The sequence below is a fragment of the Caretta caretta genome, chromosome 4 (genome assembly GCF_965140235.1).
Source record: "Caretta caretta isolate rCarCar2 chromosome 4, rCarCar1.hap1, whole genome shotgun sequence".
NCBI classification, from domain to species: domain Eukaryota; kingdom Metazoa; phylum Chordata; order Testudines; family Cheloniidae; genus Caretta; species Caretta caretta.
In genome coordinates, this window is record NC_134209.1 from 145,774,833 (window position 1) to 145,791,711 (window position 16,879).

A 16,879-nucleotide genomic window follows, 5' to 3' on the forward strand; every position below is an offset into this window, starting at 1 on the left:
CTGCACCACTGTACGGTCTCTTGTGTTGCTGCTCTATGCCAACGAGCGGTGGTAGCCGTGTCGGCGGGAGAGCATCTCCCACCAACATAGTGCTGTCCACCCTGCTGAAATGTATGTCGGTGGGGGGGGTTCACACCGCTGATTGACAAAAATTTTACTGACAAAAGTGCTAGTTAGACAAAGTCTTAGACTGTAATCAAGTTAATCGTAACCTTCTCTTTAAGTTAAATAGATTGAGTCCTTGAGTTTATCACTATAAGGCAGGTTTTGTAATCCATTAATCATTCTTGTGGTTCTTCTCTGAACCCTCTTCAATGTATCAACATCCTTCTTGAATAGTGGGCACCAGAACTGGACACCATATTCCAGCAATGATCACACCAGTGGCAGATACAGAGATAAACTAACCTCTCTTCCTACTCGAGATTCCCGTTTATGCATTCCAGGATTGCATTAGCTCTTTTGGCCACAGCGTTATACTGGGAGCTCATGTTCATCTGATTATCCACCTCCACATCCAAATCTTTTTCAGAGTCACTGCTTCCCAGGATAGTCCCTCATCCTGTAAGTGTGGCCTATGTTGTTTTTTTCTAGATGTATACGTTTACATGTAGCTGTATTAAAACGCATATTGTTTTCTTATGCCTAGTTTACCAAGTATTCCAGATCACTCTCTAAATCAGTGACCTGTCGTCTTCATTATTTACCACTCCCCCAATTTTTGTCATCTGCAAACTTTATCAGTGATGATTGTGGTTTTTTTCCAGATGCTAAATAGCGTAGGGCCAAGTCCCAATCACTGCAGGACCCCACTAGAAACAGATCTACTCAATGACAATTCTCAGTTTATAGTTACATTGAGACCTATCAACCAATTTTTAATCCATTTTGTGTGGCGTGTTAATTTAAATCATTCAAGTTCTTTAATCAGAATGTCATGTGGTACCAAGTCAAATCCCTTAAAGAAGTCTGACTATATTACGTCAATATGCAAAGGGAGGAAGCTATTCCAAGCTGAGGGGAATTGACTTCCGCCACACCCCAGAAAATGGCTCCGGAGGTTTTAGACTGTGCTGAGGGTGGTGGCAGGATCATTACAATGCACACTTCCTTGGGCTGCCCCTTTTTCCTTCAGTAAACTCTGCTGTCCGCCTGTTCGGCATCAGTCGCATCACAGCACATCTCTGGGGCTTAGGTCAGGTCTACACTAGCAGCTCTTTGCTAGTATAGCTCTACTGATTTACCGTATCAGCAAAGCTCTTCGAGTGTGGAAGCAGCTTATACCAGCAAACCTGAGCTGCAGCTGATCTAGCTTATTCTAGGAGGGCCCTATTCAGGTTCTCTTCAAATTCAGTGTGTTGTGTGATAGTACATAAAGTCACTAATGGTGTAGGCCTGGGGTGCTCAAGTGACTGACTCACCTCCTGTCCCTTCCAGCCATCTTAGGTAGGTCAGCTTGTCCTCTCTGATGATCCCTAGGCTGAGACTGAGTTGAGCTATGGGCAAGGACTTCTTCCTACAGGTTTCCAGTGTGTGGAAGTCCCATCCTACTAAATGTCCACTAGACCCCTTCTGGTTTGTGTTTTATTAATATTCTCTATCTTACAAGGTACTCCTATTGAGGCCAGGTCATTTGACCATCACCACCTCTTTCCTTTTCAACACTTGTATTTTTGGGATTCCCTTCCTGCTGCCAGGAGTGCCAGGAACCAGTCTTCTTCCGTCATTGTTTTAAATCGTACAGTGTCCCAGATTCATACAATGAGCACTTAGTTAATCTCAATTTATATCCTATTCTGGTACAGAATTCCAGTAATACTGGACAGTTCTTGATTAGAAGAGAGAGCCACTCTATTTGAATTTTTATGTGAATGCTTGTATCTGAAGTAGAGCTGGGTGACTTCTGTTTCTCTGTGCCTCAGTTCCCCATCTGTCAAATCGGGATAATAGTTCTTCCCTACCTAACAAAGGTGGTGATAGGCACCTATACTGCAAATGACGAGGACCGAATAAGTGCATTAGAAAGATAAGAGCTCCAAAGTTCTGTTCCCCTGCTTTGAAAATCAGGGTCGAATATTTATTTAACACATATCTATTTGCACAGATGCAACTTTGGATGTGGAAATAAAACACAAATGCAAGTGCAAGTAACTCTTGGATTTATATGTAGCATCAATGGTGCACAAACAATAGCACTTACGAGTGCACACAAAAATGTTTGAACATGCACAAATAGGACTGAATGGAGCCTCCTTTTGAAAACTCATTTGCCTTTGTACTTCAGTTTCTTCATCTGTAAAGTAGTTCTTGCTTACAGACAGCCCCCCCAACCTGAAGCAAATACTCACCAGCAACCACACAACAAAAACACTAACCCAGGAAGCTATCCTTGCAACAAAGCCCATTGCCAACTCTGGCCACATATCGATTCAAGGGGCACCATCATAGGACCTAATCAAATCAGCCACACCATCAGAGGCTGATTCACCTGCACATCTACCAATGTAATATATGCCATCATGTGCAAGCAATGCCCCTCTGCCATGTACATTGGCCAAACCGGACAGTCTCTATGTAAAAGAATAAATGGAAACAAATCAGACATCAAGAATTATAACATTCAAAAACCAGTCAGAGAACACTTCAACCACCTTGGTCACTTGATTACAGACCTAAAAGTTGCGATCCTCCAACAAAAAAAATTCAAAAACAGACTCCAACGAGAAACTGCAAAATTGGAATTAATTTGCAAACTGGACACCATTAATTTAGACTTGAATAAAGACTGGGAGTGGATGGTTCATTACACAAAGTAAAAACTATTTCCCCCTGTTAATTTTCCCCCTACTGTTACTCATCTTCTTGTCAGCTGCTGGAAATGGGCCATCCTGATTATCACTACAAAACTTTTCTTCTCCTTCTGATAATAGCCCACCTTAATTGATTAGTCTCATTATAGTTGGTCTGGCAACACCCATTTTTTCATGTTCTCTGTGTATATATATCTTCCTACTATATTTTCCACTGCATGCATCTGATGAAGGGGTTTTAGCCCATGAAAGCTTATGCCCAAACACATTTTAGTCTCTAAGGTACCACAAGTACTCCTCGTTCTTTTTTTCGTAAAATAGGGATAATTTTTCATTAAGCTTCACGCTAACAGCGGGTAATTCAGCCTTGCAAACTGCACGCTCACTCGCCTTGGGCAAATCATTTGAACAGGTAAACATCTTCTTTTTAATTCTTAAGTAGAGTTGGGCAGGTAAATTTTTTGCCTGATCTGATGTATGTTCATTTGGGTTTTGGAAGGCTGGGATAAATTAATATTTGCATGATCTTTTTGCAAGAGGGCTGTTTACAAGCTATAGTAAGTTACAATAATAAATATGCACTTGTTTCCAAGGATTTCAAAGCCTTTTCCAAACATTGCTGTATAAACTCTAATTAGTAGCACTGTAACTTAAATGACTGTGTACAGACATTAATTAATCTATTTTACCTGATTATAAGGTATTTTATTCATTTTATATCTAGATTTACCTGCATTCAGTATACTGTCTGTTATGCTTACTGTAAAATATTGGCATCCCATATAATGAAACATGAAGCTGAAATCATGGGAGAGATCATGTGTTAAGCAGCTGCTTGCAATAATGAGTTTATACAATGTAATTTGGTCCCTCTGTTGGGACTTGATTTTGGTCTCATGCTTGAATCTTGGTAAATTGACAGCTGAGCTGACTGCCGCCTGCTCCTTCCATACTTCTCCTGTGTTGCCCTATCCAAATCAGCTTCACCTATTCAAAGATGATTTGGCACTTTAGTAAGCCCCCCGAATGATCAGGGAGAATCAATGAAGGTTTAGACAGAGGCGTACACCCTACAACCTGTCTTTGAGCCAATCTGCCTCACATGGGTAGACTTTAGCAGACCCGTGTGAAAGTTGTAAAATCCAGTTTTATGGCACTTGTAATTTTCCAAAAAGAAAAGGAGGACTTGTGGCACCTTAGAGACTAACCAATTTATTTGAGCATAAGCTTTCGTGAGCTACAGCTCACTTCATCGGATGCTCAGGAAAGCTTATGCTCAAATAAATTGGTTAGTCTCTAAGGTGCCACAAGTCCTCCTTTTCTTTTTGTGAATACAGACTAACACGGCTGCTACGCTGAAACCTGTAATTTTCCTGTGGCTGTGCCATATGTTAGTGGAAATCTCCTTGCATTCTTCTCTGCCCCCATGCAGGCTTACACTAACTGCAGCATAGGAAACCACACCTAAAATAAAAGGGAAACGCCATATTCAAGTAGGAATGCTAGCTTTGCTTGAGCCAAGACAAGGATCAGCTCAGTGTTGATTTGAACAGGTTTGGATAGCAGTCAATTATTTGCATGTTTGACGTTTTCAGAGGGGAATTTCCACTAGATGAGGAATTGGTCTCAACAATTGTTAAAAAAAATAAAATCCTCTTAATTCAAAGCCCTTCAGCCCTTTAAACATTCCTTTCTTGGTTGTTCAGGTTTCAGGTATGGATGGTCACTGGCCACAATAACATGTACTATGTAAATGTACATCTGTGGTAACTCTTTGTGGCATTTTTTTAAAGCACTTGCATGTGTTTATCTGAAGGGAAATAACTGGATAAGATCACATAAGGAGGAGAAAAAGTTCTGTCTATGGTTTATTGTCCATCTGCTCTGCAATAATGCTGGACTGGTCTTGGGATTGCTAAACCAGGACCTTAGCTCACGAAGAAGAAACTTGTGGGAGCGTGAACTAGCCAACATAGCATTTCTCTTCCTTTCCCCTCTCTTATGTCACAGGGAACAATCAAATGTTGTTGGTACTGCTGGAATGCTTCCTCAGGGGCATGGGAGTCGTACTTGCCAGGAAATGGGATGGTCGTCTTTATTTCTCTCCTTCTAAAATGTTCAAGCTGTCATTCATCACTTTAAAAATTAACACGATTTTGATTCTTGGTCTCTTCTGACTGCACCTAAAAGCCTTCTGTTTTATTTCTGTTTCCTCACAGCCCATCCATGAGCTCAGATTTCCAGCATTACAGTTTCAGGATGCCGAACATTGGGTTTCAGAACCTGCCTCTCAATATATACATTGTGGTTTTTGGCACTGCCATATTCGTCTTCATCCTTAGTTTACTCTTCTGTTGCTACTTGATCAGGTAAATAAACTACCATTACTATTTTCTGAAGCCAACTGAAATCTATTTGGTCCCAGTCATGTGATGTGCCAAACATTTCCCGTGGTTCATTCAGGCATGGAGAGTACTATTAAGCACCTTGCTGGAGGCACTCTGCCTTTTCTAGGATTGAACCCTTTTAAGTAGTGTTCAAAGAAAACATTACACTGTTTTTTCCCCCACCTAAATGGTAAAATTTTCCATAGGCGCAGCAAGACGTTAGATTTAATGAATCCATTGTTGATTTACTTTACAGGTATTACTTGAATAGATTTGGATAGTGCTGTCTTCCCATCTGGTACTGCAAACAGTGTTGTCTGGTCTTTACCACTGGATATCATCTATGAAATTATTTTAATTCTCCATTTTTAAGTAGAGTAATTTGCTCTGTGGCTTAGTATTAGACCCACACATTCATATATATTAAATCCATCCAGAGCACATATAGTAAGTACCTAATTGGATCCAGGCACATTTCTAGAGTTGAGTCTAAAGGAAAGCAATTATAATGTACTGCTTTTAAAGTGGATTTTTTTGTAATTTAAACGTGCATGAAAAGCATGATTTCTTGGCATCAGTGTTTTCTGCTTGCTGCTTATAATATTTTGATGCATCTCTCCCTTTAATTAATAACTCATGTACTGTGTGCTTAAGAAATGTTTGATACCTGCCCCATTTGCTTTTGTACACAAATTGCTCATTCAACAGCTCAGTTTAGAGATTAATGATGCAGAGTTGACTTGTTAATCTGAACAGTGATGAATGCGGTCCGTAAAGGTCATTCTGGTTTTGGGAAGTTTGAATATTTAATTGTGAGGCAAAACTATTTCTCCCAGATAGAATGGGAGAATGGAAACATAGCCAAATAAATAAATACTAACCTACAATAGAGGGGAGAGAAAAAAGTCTATTCTGAAAAGTCAGCACACTGCAGTCTGCATGATTCAAGGCTGTGTCTGCCTCTCCTCAGTGGTCAGGAACAAAGGATCTCTTTGTGAAGATTTCAGTTTATTGGCAGCAGTTGCACTTCACCCCACGCACATCTTAGATACCTTGCAAAATTCCTACTGAAAACCTACATACACACAGCTGTTCTGCATATTATCTTTCTCGTTAACGTCTCGTTAACGTTTTACATTTATGCACACACTCCTCCTCTTTGGAGCCTGTCTCTTGCCCAGCGTCAGACAGCAGGCTGCCCTTTACGCTTTCTCCCAAGCTGGTATTGAAAATGGTTGTTTCACTAATGTAGACGAGATCAGCAGGATTCTACACCCATTGCTGGATGCCTTGTTCCAACAGGAGTGAAGCACTTTCTGCTACTGTGAACACTGGACCCATTGACCCTGTTTACACTGGCTGGATAGCTGCTGGCATGGGGGCAATGGGGCTGCTGTGTTTAATACCTAAAAGTCAAAACCAGCAGTTTCAGTAGCGTAGATATCCCTTAGATCATAAAAGCAGAGTACAAGCACTCAGTAATGTTCACATATTTGCAGCTCTATAACTGTTGCCCGAAGCAAAGCAAAGCCGGCTAAAACTTTTGGATGACTCAAAGATGGACAGAGTGATAAATAATAGTGAGGACGGGTCAGTCATACAGAGTAATCCTGATTGAATGGGCCCAGTTTACCAAGCCAACAAATTTTAATACATCCAAATGCAAAGTTATACATCTAGGAACGAGGAATGCAGGCCCCGTCTACAGAATGGAGGACTGTATCCTGGAAAGTAGTGACTCTGAAAAGGATCTAGGGGGGGTCATGGTTGACAAGCAACTCAACATGAGCTCCCAGTGCTATGTTGTGGCAAAAAGGCTAATGCAGTCCCTGGATGTATAAACAGGGGAATGGGAGTAGGGAGGTGACTATACTTTGGTAGATGGCACTGGTTAGACCAGTGCTGGAATACTGCATCTGGTTTTGGTGTTTGTACTTTTAAAAAAAAAATCTAGACAAATTGGAGAGGGTGCAGAAAACAGCGACGAAAGAGATTTTGAGAGCTGGAGAACATGCCTTACAGTGAGAGACTTAGTGTTCAATCTGTTTAGCTTATCAAAATGAAGATTGAGACGTGACTTGATTACAGTGTGTAAGGACCTTCACAGGGAGGAAATACTAGGTACTAAAGGGCTCTTTAATCTGGCAGAGAAAGGCCTAACAAGAGCCAATGGCTGCAAACTGAAGCTAGACAAAAGTTGTGCCTAACTTCTAATTTGCATTTAACAGAGAGGGTGATGAATCATTGGAATAAATTACCAAGGGAAGTGGTGCATTCTCCATCTCTTGATGTCTTCAAATCAAGACTGGAGGCCTTTCTGGAAGAGATGCTTCAGCCACACACAAGTTACTGGGCTCAGTACAGCAATAACCGAATGAAACAGACAGGCTGATCTGTTGGTCCCTTCTGGCCTTAAACTCCATGAATCTGTAAAAAGCCTCCCTCTCTTTTATAGTCATAATCAGCAATTCCATTTGTTGTTTGCAGGATAAGCATGAACCTGAGAAACCTTTTGTATGGGAACAACTTACATTAGTCAGGGCCTCGTATATGATTTGATTTGCAGCCATGTAAATTGCCACATAATTGTCCTCCTTTGAATTTACTGCATAATTGTGCTCCAGAACTTCAGCTTGAATTTCTGAAATAACATTAGATCTCCACCTGTCATGTTTGTAAAGATAGCCTTCAAAATATGAGCTGACTATAGAGACATCTGCCTGAATCTGCAGAGTCTCTGAAGCAGTAGCTCCAGAGAGAAGTGGGCACTGTCCCTTCATACCAGTAGAGTTTTGACTCTGAGGTGTAATTCTTTACATGTCAGCATTAGTAACTATTCCATTGCTGACCAGCTTAGTAGAAATAGGCAAATGTACTCGGATGTCTTTATTGGATGCAGTGGCAGTAGGATTGGATGCAATGAGGGAATTAGTTGCTGTCATGATTTGCGTGGATAGAGAATGAGGAATTCAAACTCTCCCTGTTCCATACAAACACCTTAAAAAATTAGCCCCATCTGCCCCTGCTCCAAAAGGGGTAAGAAAAGATGCATCTTTTTCACAGTTCCAAAAGCTTGAACTACCTCTTGTTTTTCAAAAATAAACTCTCCTCCCGCACCTTTTTTGTGTGCCAAAATCCCCAGTAATACGCTACCTACCTGCCTAAACCTTCTGCTTTCCCCTGGCAACTTCTGCAATGAAGTTACGATTTTAATACAAAACTGCATTTGGAGTAGGATAAAATAAATATGAATAAACAGTAACAGATGCAGTATTGACTAGACCACACCATGATACTGACTGGACCAGATCATTTAGGTCTTGCATGATGCACGAGGGCTTGATTTTAATGCAGTCTGTGAAGCCAAAACAGGGTTTTGTTCAGGTGCTAACGCAAAGTATCCCGTTATCTAACTTTTTACTTGTAGCAATGCTGGTCGCTGAAAAAAGTGCTTTTTGCAACTAACAGATGGAGCTTGTGACATGAAGTTATTTGGTACATGTTTCCCATATTCCATTCCTTACTACACCATCGTGCTGCTTCCAAGCATTTGGTTTTAGGAGTTGCAAATAAAGCCGATAAAAGAGCACCCCCTAGGTAACTTGATGCACTAATGTGTCAGACTGAATGTACTGGAAAACAAACGTTGGTAAGACCTAATTCCTGGTGTATTTACAGCTAGGCCAATGGCTGCCTGGATTAAAAAAACGGTAATGCTGTTTGGAGAAACTGCCAAGTGAGCTGCTTTTTACAAAAGTGGTAGTGTAGACCTGCCCTAAAGTCCATCTAACTTACGTTGCGCAGGGGTGTGAAAAAGACATCGCCCTGAGTGATGCAAATGACAGCAACCTAAGCCCTGTCCAAACCAGTGCTGTGTCAGCAGGAGACACTCTCCCTCTGACATCACTTCCATCTCTCACGGAGGTAGAGTAATTATGCCAACGGAGAGCGCTCTCCTGTTAGTATAGAGTGTCTTCACTAGACACACTACAGCGGTGCAGCTGCGCCGATGTAGCGCTTTTAGTGTAGACCTGCCCATAGTTTCAGGAGTCAACTGTATTCCTACCTTCTGAAGCTCCATAATACACTCCGTGGGAGCCAAGAGTTTTCCCCTCCACGATCAGATTGGCTTTACACAGAAGTATATTGGGTTATATATGAAATCTGTCCTGAAAAAGAGGGCAAGAAGGCTTGCAAGAAGGGCTGAAATAAAATTAAATGTTCTTCTACTCTTAAAAGGCATGCAGATGTGGAACATTTAATTCCACTCTTTTAAAGTAATGCTGCCTATCATGTTGCTGTTTGGGTGCATTCTGCCTTAAGACTATAGACTATAACAGGGTTCAAAAAAGAACTAGATAAATTCATGGAGGATGGGTCCATCAATGGCTATTAGTCAGGATGGGCAGGAATGTTGTTCCTAGCCTCCATTTGCCAGAAGCTGGGAATGGGCAACAAGGGATGGATCACTTGATGATTACCTGTTCTGTTAATTTCCTCTGGGGCACCTGGCACTGGCCACTGTCGGCAGACAGGATACTGGGCTAGATGGACCTTGGTCTGACCCAGTCTGGCCGTTCTTACGTTCAGCCTTTTAACAAGGAAAAGAAATTTTGCAAAGACAGTTGCTGATTTTTTTTATCTGCTTTAACTTTGGGGAAATTAATTAATGTGACACCAAATGTATTGCATTCAGTCCATAAAACCCAAACTCGGAGGGTTACTAACACCAGTGTGTTCCTTTAAATATTTTAAAGGGGTGTTTATGCTAATTTAAAGTAAATGCTAGTTTTGTCCATAATCAAACTTTCGGACAGTTTATAGTGTGTTCATGTTTATGGTTGCCACCTTTGGCTGAAATATTTCGAACTATGTAAGGAAGCGTGGGGCACTTCTTTCCCAAAGAGGCTGTTTGTTCACTTTTGCCCTTCCGATTTTAAACATGCTCAGATTAAACAAGTCATTCCTTGTCAGCTGTGGAAAGCTAAAGATGCAGTATCTCTTTGTTAAAAGCAGATCTCTTTTACCACGGAGAGAATTACCACACAAATGTACTGCTGTTGCGCTGAGTTTGGGCTCCTTCTCTTCTTTTCGTTCTTGCCAATTGAAATAAGGATTTGTATTCTCATATAAACCTATTTTCAGCCCATGGAAATTATACAGTCATCTTGAATATAATGGGAACTTTTTATTGCATGGGTTTGGTTTTTTTTGCTTGTTCTTACTTGTGGATTTCTCCCCAAGCCCATTGGGACAGTGTCAGATGTCAAGGAGGCGTTGTATTTGGTTTGTGTCTCTATGGTGAATTGCATTTTTTGACTGAGTGTCACAAATTGTTTCGAATAGCTCTCTCGGAAGTCTAGTAGGCCAATTCTTTAATGAATTCCACTTTGAATATAATATCGCTTCTGGCGTATCACTGTTGCCTATGCACAGAATACTGACATGATGTTGTCACTGAATATACAATACTAAGAAAGCTGGGTACTGTACTCACTAGGAAGGAGAAAACATTGGTCTTTTCAAGCTGAGAATCCTCTCAGTTCAGGATTTGAAGGAACAAAGGGAGGAGCAAATAAATGTAACCAACAGAAGCTAATAGCAGCTCCAGCCAAAGAGTGATCTTTTTCATAAAGAAGCAATAGAGAAGGGACATTCCACTGTACTTCCATTGTGGGCTGTAACTAGTAGATCCATTGAGACAGTTCAGCCAGAGATACTGCATCTTTAAACGCTACTCCGGTGCAAAATGTAAGACTTTTATGAGGTTTTTTCTTCTAGACTGTGCTGCCTGGTTTACAGATTTCTATCTTTGAACTCGGAGAGGTTAAGTGTACTAATAATGGAGGTAAATCTATAAAATGTTATTTCCTCTGAATTTTGTTAAGTTAGTAGTTTACTCACTTCATTACTGAAGCATATTCTAATTGTACTTGAAATTGAAAGAAACAAAATTATCCAAAGCGATGCAATATTCCCTTTTTAAAGAGAGAATCCACTGGGTGTGGGGCATAAACATTGGAAGGGGATTCTAAATTCTAGCTGAAATGAGTGATTAATTTTGGAGATTAATATGTCTTCACTATCTTGCCGCACTAATTGTGGAGAGCATGTTTTTAAAATACTGCATATTTTCTTCTCTAAAGATACCATCTGCCAGAACTCACTCTGGATACCAGCTTTCTGGCATGGGACTGGTGAAAAAACTCCTCAGGCTCTGAAAGGTTCCTTGGCTTCTAAGGGCTTTGGTGCTGGGTTGTGTTAGGCTTTTTATTTGGGAGGGTGCAGGTTGGACCCTCTCAGTTTTAGTGCCTTGGTGTGACATTGGTGCCTCTTATCCAGCAATTTAGTGCTGGAACGTGCTCAGTGCGTTAGCACCAGAGACTTTCCATCATTTCGTATGTGATGCTGTAGCATGTGCAGTTGAAGAGGCTCAGCACCTGCATGAGAGCTTTGGTCTCTACTTGTCCAATGTCTCGGTGCTCACAACATAGGTTGACCTGGGAGAAGGCAGCCTCCACTGCATAAGCAGTGTTTCCATGAGGCATTTGCAAGGCAGCTGTGGGGTCCTCTTTCCCCACTGTCACAGAGCATTCTTGCTTGCATTTGGTCTCCAGAAAGGAATCTTGGTTTTGGTCTCTCTGGACTCCAGAACTTGTTTCCCAGAAAGGGGAGGCCACGGTCTCCTGTCCCCAAAGATTTTTTTTTGCTTCCTTGGGGATCCCCCTTGAGCTGGCCACTTTTACCCTGACTCTTATTATTGGCATATCCTACAGTCTGTCTGTGATACCTCTCAATGATAACAGAGATTTCTTAATCCCAGTGCACCTGGTTGGCATTTGCCTTCTAGTTGCTGCCTGTTGCAAGTTTTATTCTGACTATTGGGCCATCCGTTGAGTGAGAATTCTAGTGGATGGTATCTTTAGAGAAGAGAAAATGGTGGCCCTAGAATTCAGCTTCTCTGTTGGTAGCTTCTGATAGATTCTCTCCTGCTACTTATTCATCACAGTTTCAAAATTATCTCGATTGGGATGAGGTGGAGATGATTGCCTCTTGATTTTTTTTTTTTTTTTTTGTGACTGGTTTATGTCTCAGGAAACTTTGCTTCTTGTACTCTCCAAACTGATAGGAACATGTCAAGGGTAGCGCTTTAAGCTCAGGGATGGTGCGTGTCAGCCTGATTCATGGTGTTAAGTGCAGCCCTTAGGGACCAAAAAAACCCTGAGAGCCTGGGGAGTTCCATCAGTGGAATGCTAGGGAGCTGAAACCCAGGAATGAGCATCCCACTGGAATGTTTTCAGAGAAGCAGAATTGCAGGTCAGTAAATTGCATGTCTTCAAGCAGTGTTGGAGACTGCAGTGAATGACGGTTCAGAAAAATTACTTACATCTGTCTGGCCTTTATGCTTGCACATTCAGACCATGTTCTAAAAGTCCTTGCCCAATTCTTTAACATCCATAACTTTCCTCTTCAGTTTTATGAATGATTTACCAAATGTCAAGCTTAAAACGAGAAGCTATTTTTGATTTTATAAGCACAATTGACATTTGTAAAGGGTTTTGTATCTTCAAATGAGCTGTATAAATGACGCTGCTGTTATTAAGGCTGGCAAATATATTTTTAATAAATCTTAAATTAAAAATCATCAATGTAATCCAGCCTAGAGTAGCTGTTAATACCTAGTTCTGTCTTTGAATGTACGTGTTTATAATGGAAACCATGGCAGAGCATCAACCATACCAGCACAGCTGTAATACTAACAGACTAGGAAATGTGCTGCTTTTTCCTCTCAGCCCCATACCCCAGTGTAGGCGTTTTAGGCTAGGCCTGCCATTGGAGGTTTCCAAAAACAGATGTATAGCTTGTGAAACAAGATTAACGTTAAATACATATAAGTTATGTGGATTGTAACTTTTCGTAACCATGTTGGTACACTAAGCATTTTCTGTTGATTCTAAATTAAGGCTCTGATGTGTTTAATGTATTTTTTTGTTTCACTCATTTTTGTCCCTAGCAAATGGGATGGGACACTTCCATCTGTGACTTAACCGTTCATTCATTTTCATAAATAAATACTTCATCTTTTGTCCCCATTTGGAGTTCCTTGCTATTCAGGAGCTTTTTAATGTGGATTCATCCACTTAGTCTCCACCTCTTGATTCATGCCCAAAAATGAAACTATACAGAAAACAAAAATTGTACTTGGCTAGCAATGTGAAAGCCTTAAGAACTACTCAGGATACCCTACACTTATGCCTCTCACTGCATAGAATCTTAGAATATCAGGGTTGGAAGGGACCTCAGGAGGTCAACTAGTCCAACCCCCTGCTCAAAAGCAGGACCCATCCCCAATTAAATCATCCCAGCCATAAAATCTTTAGTATGGACCTCATTCTGATCTCACTTAAAATTGATTTTACTCCAGTGTAACTCCATGAATTCCAGATGAGTAATTCATCATATACACCAGCGTAAGTGAAAGTGGAGTCATGGCCTATAATGAGCTCATATGATTATGGCTCCACAGTTAAATATAACACAAGTTGATCAGTTGTTAGGTAACCACAATCATTTGGTCTTCTGCTGAATTAAGTACATGAAAATAAATTCCCAGGTTAAAGTTTCAATTTCCTGTAATTTTTAACCGTGATTATCTCTTTGGCTATTAAATTGCCTCATGTCCCTTAACTGCACTGAAAGCTGCAAAATCTCACACCAGGTTTAAATCATTCTCATATTTATTTTCCTCTTAAAAAGGGATATTTATCTTTTGCTTTTTAACCAGTGCAATGACTTACCTTGAATGTTTCTCTATAAGACATTGGATATCAGAAAACTTCTTTGAAACAATATTACATGTCAAAAGCATAGCGAACAATTGGCATTTGAGATTAATTTAACGACTCAGTACAATGAGTAGGGCTCGAATGGTAAATATTTAAAAGGGACAATTCTCTTTTCATTCTATCCACTCCCCACATTTAAAGTATGAACAGAGGTGCCTTTCTCCCCTACATTCCCGAGGCACTGAGCCCTGAGTATTCTGCACTTTCCCATCACCAAAAAAAGATGCAGTGTCCATTCAACCCAGCATATGAATCTTAGTGAAGAAGTAATTGGGGGGAAGAGAAATGGACATGTATGTTAGTTGTTTGTCCTAACAGTAACTTATACAGGTTAAGAGTTCGGTGAGCGTCATTTAACAACTCAGATAATGCTTTTGCAACAAATTACATAGTTCAAAAAAGACAAATCGTAGAAGGTTCTCAGCAATTGAATGGAGATAGATATAATTGGAGCGATATAAAAGCTCTTAAACTAACTCCCTGGGAACTGGATACTGCATCATTATGTGTCCTATATTTTTCAAAACTAAAAAAGTTATTAAATATGAGGGGGGAATGAGAGGGTTTTTTTTCTTTTTCTCTTATCTGGTTTCGTGCTAATCCTGATATTTTGGCCTATTTTGTTCATATTTTCCTTTCTCGATTTCTAGGCTCAGACATCAGGCACACAAAGAGCTTTATGCCTACAAACAGGTGAGATGTTAAATAGGAAACTATTTTTTCTCCCTCTCTTCTTACAGATAAATCTGAGCAAGAACTGTTAATTTCTTGTGATGGTCACCATTTTAGGTTTCCACTGAGCTGTTCCAGAGTTTGAGGTCTTGCCATTTTAGGCCTACCTCTGCAAGTACTTACATATGTGCTTAACTTTACTCACATAAGTAGTTCCATTGAAGTCAATGGGAATATCCACATGTTTAAAGTCACACACATCCATGTGTTTTGCAGAATCAGGGCCTTACTCTATATCCGTGCATGTTGTCAGTTGTTCCCTACAACGATCTAGGATTTGTATTCTTAATGTTACTCCCTATATACCGGATGCTTCCTCAAAGTGATGGAGAAAGGATGGAGTCGACTAAGCAGAAAAGAGAAAATCAGGGATTTATAAGAATGTAACTTTCAAAAAATGTATTTATAAGTGGAGCAGCCATGTGGCAGGAAATTGACTGGTATATCATAGCTCAAACCCAATAGTGAGCTCTGGGTCAAACTGTGTGAGGCTAGATAACAAAAGGGAAAAATACAAGACTTTCAGCCTCCTTCACACAAGGAGAGTTCAGTTCCTTCACAAAACATCCAAGGCTTTCACAGATGGCAATTAATGTAATCAATTAAAATCCTGTATTTGACTGGATTTTCCTGGTTGAAGGGAGGGGGAGTTGCCAATTGAGGCACTGACTTTCTGTGCCTGGAGCTTGCACTGTCTAGAACGGTCAGAAAAACCTGAGTGTACTTTTCCTCATGGTGGGATCTGTTCCTGTCCTGATTGAAGTCAAATGGGACTTTTGCCATTGCCTTGAATGGCAATAGATGTGCCCCAGCAACATGACTCTCAGTTCTTGCCATGTTTACAATAAGTAGTAATATACCTTTCCTACAGCAATAAAAGAAAAATGCTGTCCCAGTGGATCTAAATTCAGTTCCCATGAACTGTATCTTGCTGGGTTAGATTACACTAATCCTGAGGGCATTAAAGCCGTGTACTGAATTTGGAATAGTGGGATTTCTCTGTAGGGAATGTTTCCAAGTATTTTTGGCAGATCAAACAACTTCTTCCACTCACTCCCATAGACACACATCAGTGTCTGCTTCAAAATAAACATTGCTAATAAATTAGTGGCAGGATAAATTTAAACGCCCTGCTTTCTTTAGTGTTCTAGCTATGTTGGTCCCAGGATATGACATACATAGGGTGGGTGAGGTAATATTTTTTATTGGACCAGTTTCTGTTGGTGAAAGAGAAAAGCTTCACAGAGCTCTTGTTCAGGTCTGGAAAAAGTAACCAGAGTGTTGCAGCTAACTGTGTGGTGGGACAGATTGTTAAGCACATGGAAAGAGACCCCTTAAAATGAAGTGGGCAATCAGCACCTCTGCAGTCATGGGACAAAGGAAGGTTAGGAGGGCCTCCTCCGAGGAAGAACTTCTGGAAAAATTAACACTCACCAATGATATACCTGAGGCCAAGTCTACTGCGTCACTCAGGGGTATGAAAAATCCACACCCCTGAGCGACATATTTATACCGACTGTAATCCCCTGAGCGGATGGCACTAGATTGGCGGGAGAGCTCTCTTCCATCAGCTTAGTGTCTTTACCAGAAGCGCTACAGCAGTGTAGCTATGCTGATGCCAGCTTGTAGTGTAGACCTGCCCGAAGATACTTTCATCCTTTGGACAGATGACCTAAACTACCTCATAGGTTTCCACCATCTGTTCACCAAACTCTCTAGAACACTTCCACACCAGCCTCCCGTTCCTCGATGCTGCAATCAGCTTAAGCAAGGGAACCCTACAGACAGCTATCTACAAGAAACCCAGAGGTCACCACACTTACCTCCACAGATCCAATAACGACCCAGGACACACCAGGAAATCTGTTATCTACAGACAGGCACTCAGATACCACAGAATCTGCTCCAAGGAGAAAGTCCAGGATACGCACCTTAATCAAACAAGGACTGAGAAGTAAATTGCATCACGGAACAGGCCACCCAAATACTGCAAGAGAACCTGCTCCAGTAGGGTGGGAGGAAGGGGACACACTGCCCACACACCCCTAGTTGTCACCTACTACTCCCACCCTGGAACCCATATGGGATATCATCAAACAATTAC

General features: G+C 40.9%; 1 protein-coding gene across 4 annotated transcripts in view; it reads left to right on the forward strand.

Annotated features, from left to right (window-relative positions):
• Positions 1–16,879, forward strand: part of RNF24 (ring finger protein 24) — a 72,439-nt gene that overhangs the window by 36,239 nt on the left and 19,321 nt on the right. For all 4 annotated transcript variants that reach the window (XM_048846350.2, XM_048846351.2, XM_048846352.2 and 1 more), the window contains exons 2-3: positions 5,030–5,179; positions 14,694–14,736. In XM_048846350.2, the coding sequence (XP_048702307.1) occupies positions 5,037–5,179; positions 14,694–14,736 (186 nt within the window). In that variant the 5' untranslated portion in view covers positions 5,030–5,036. The remainder of the gene's footprint in view (positions 1–5,029; positions 5,180–14,693; positions 14,737–16,879) is intronic.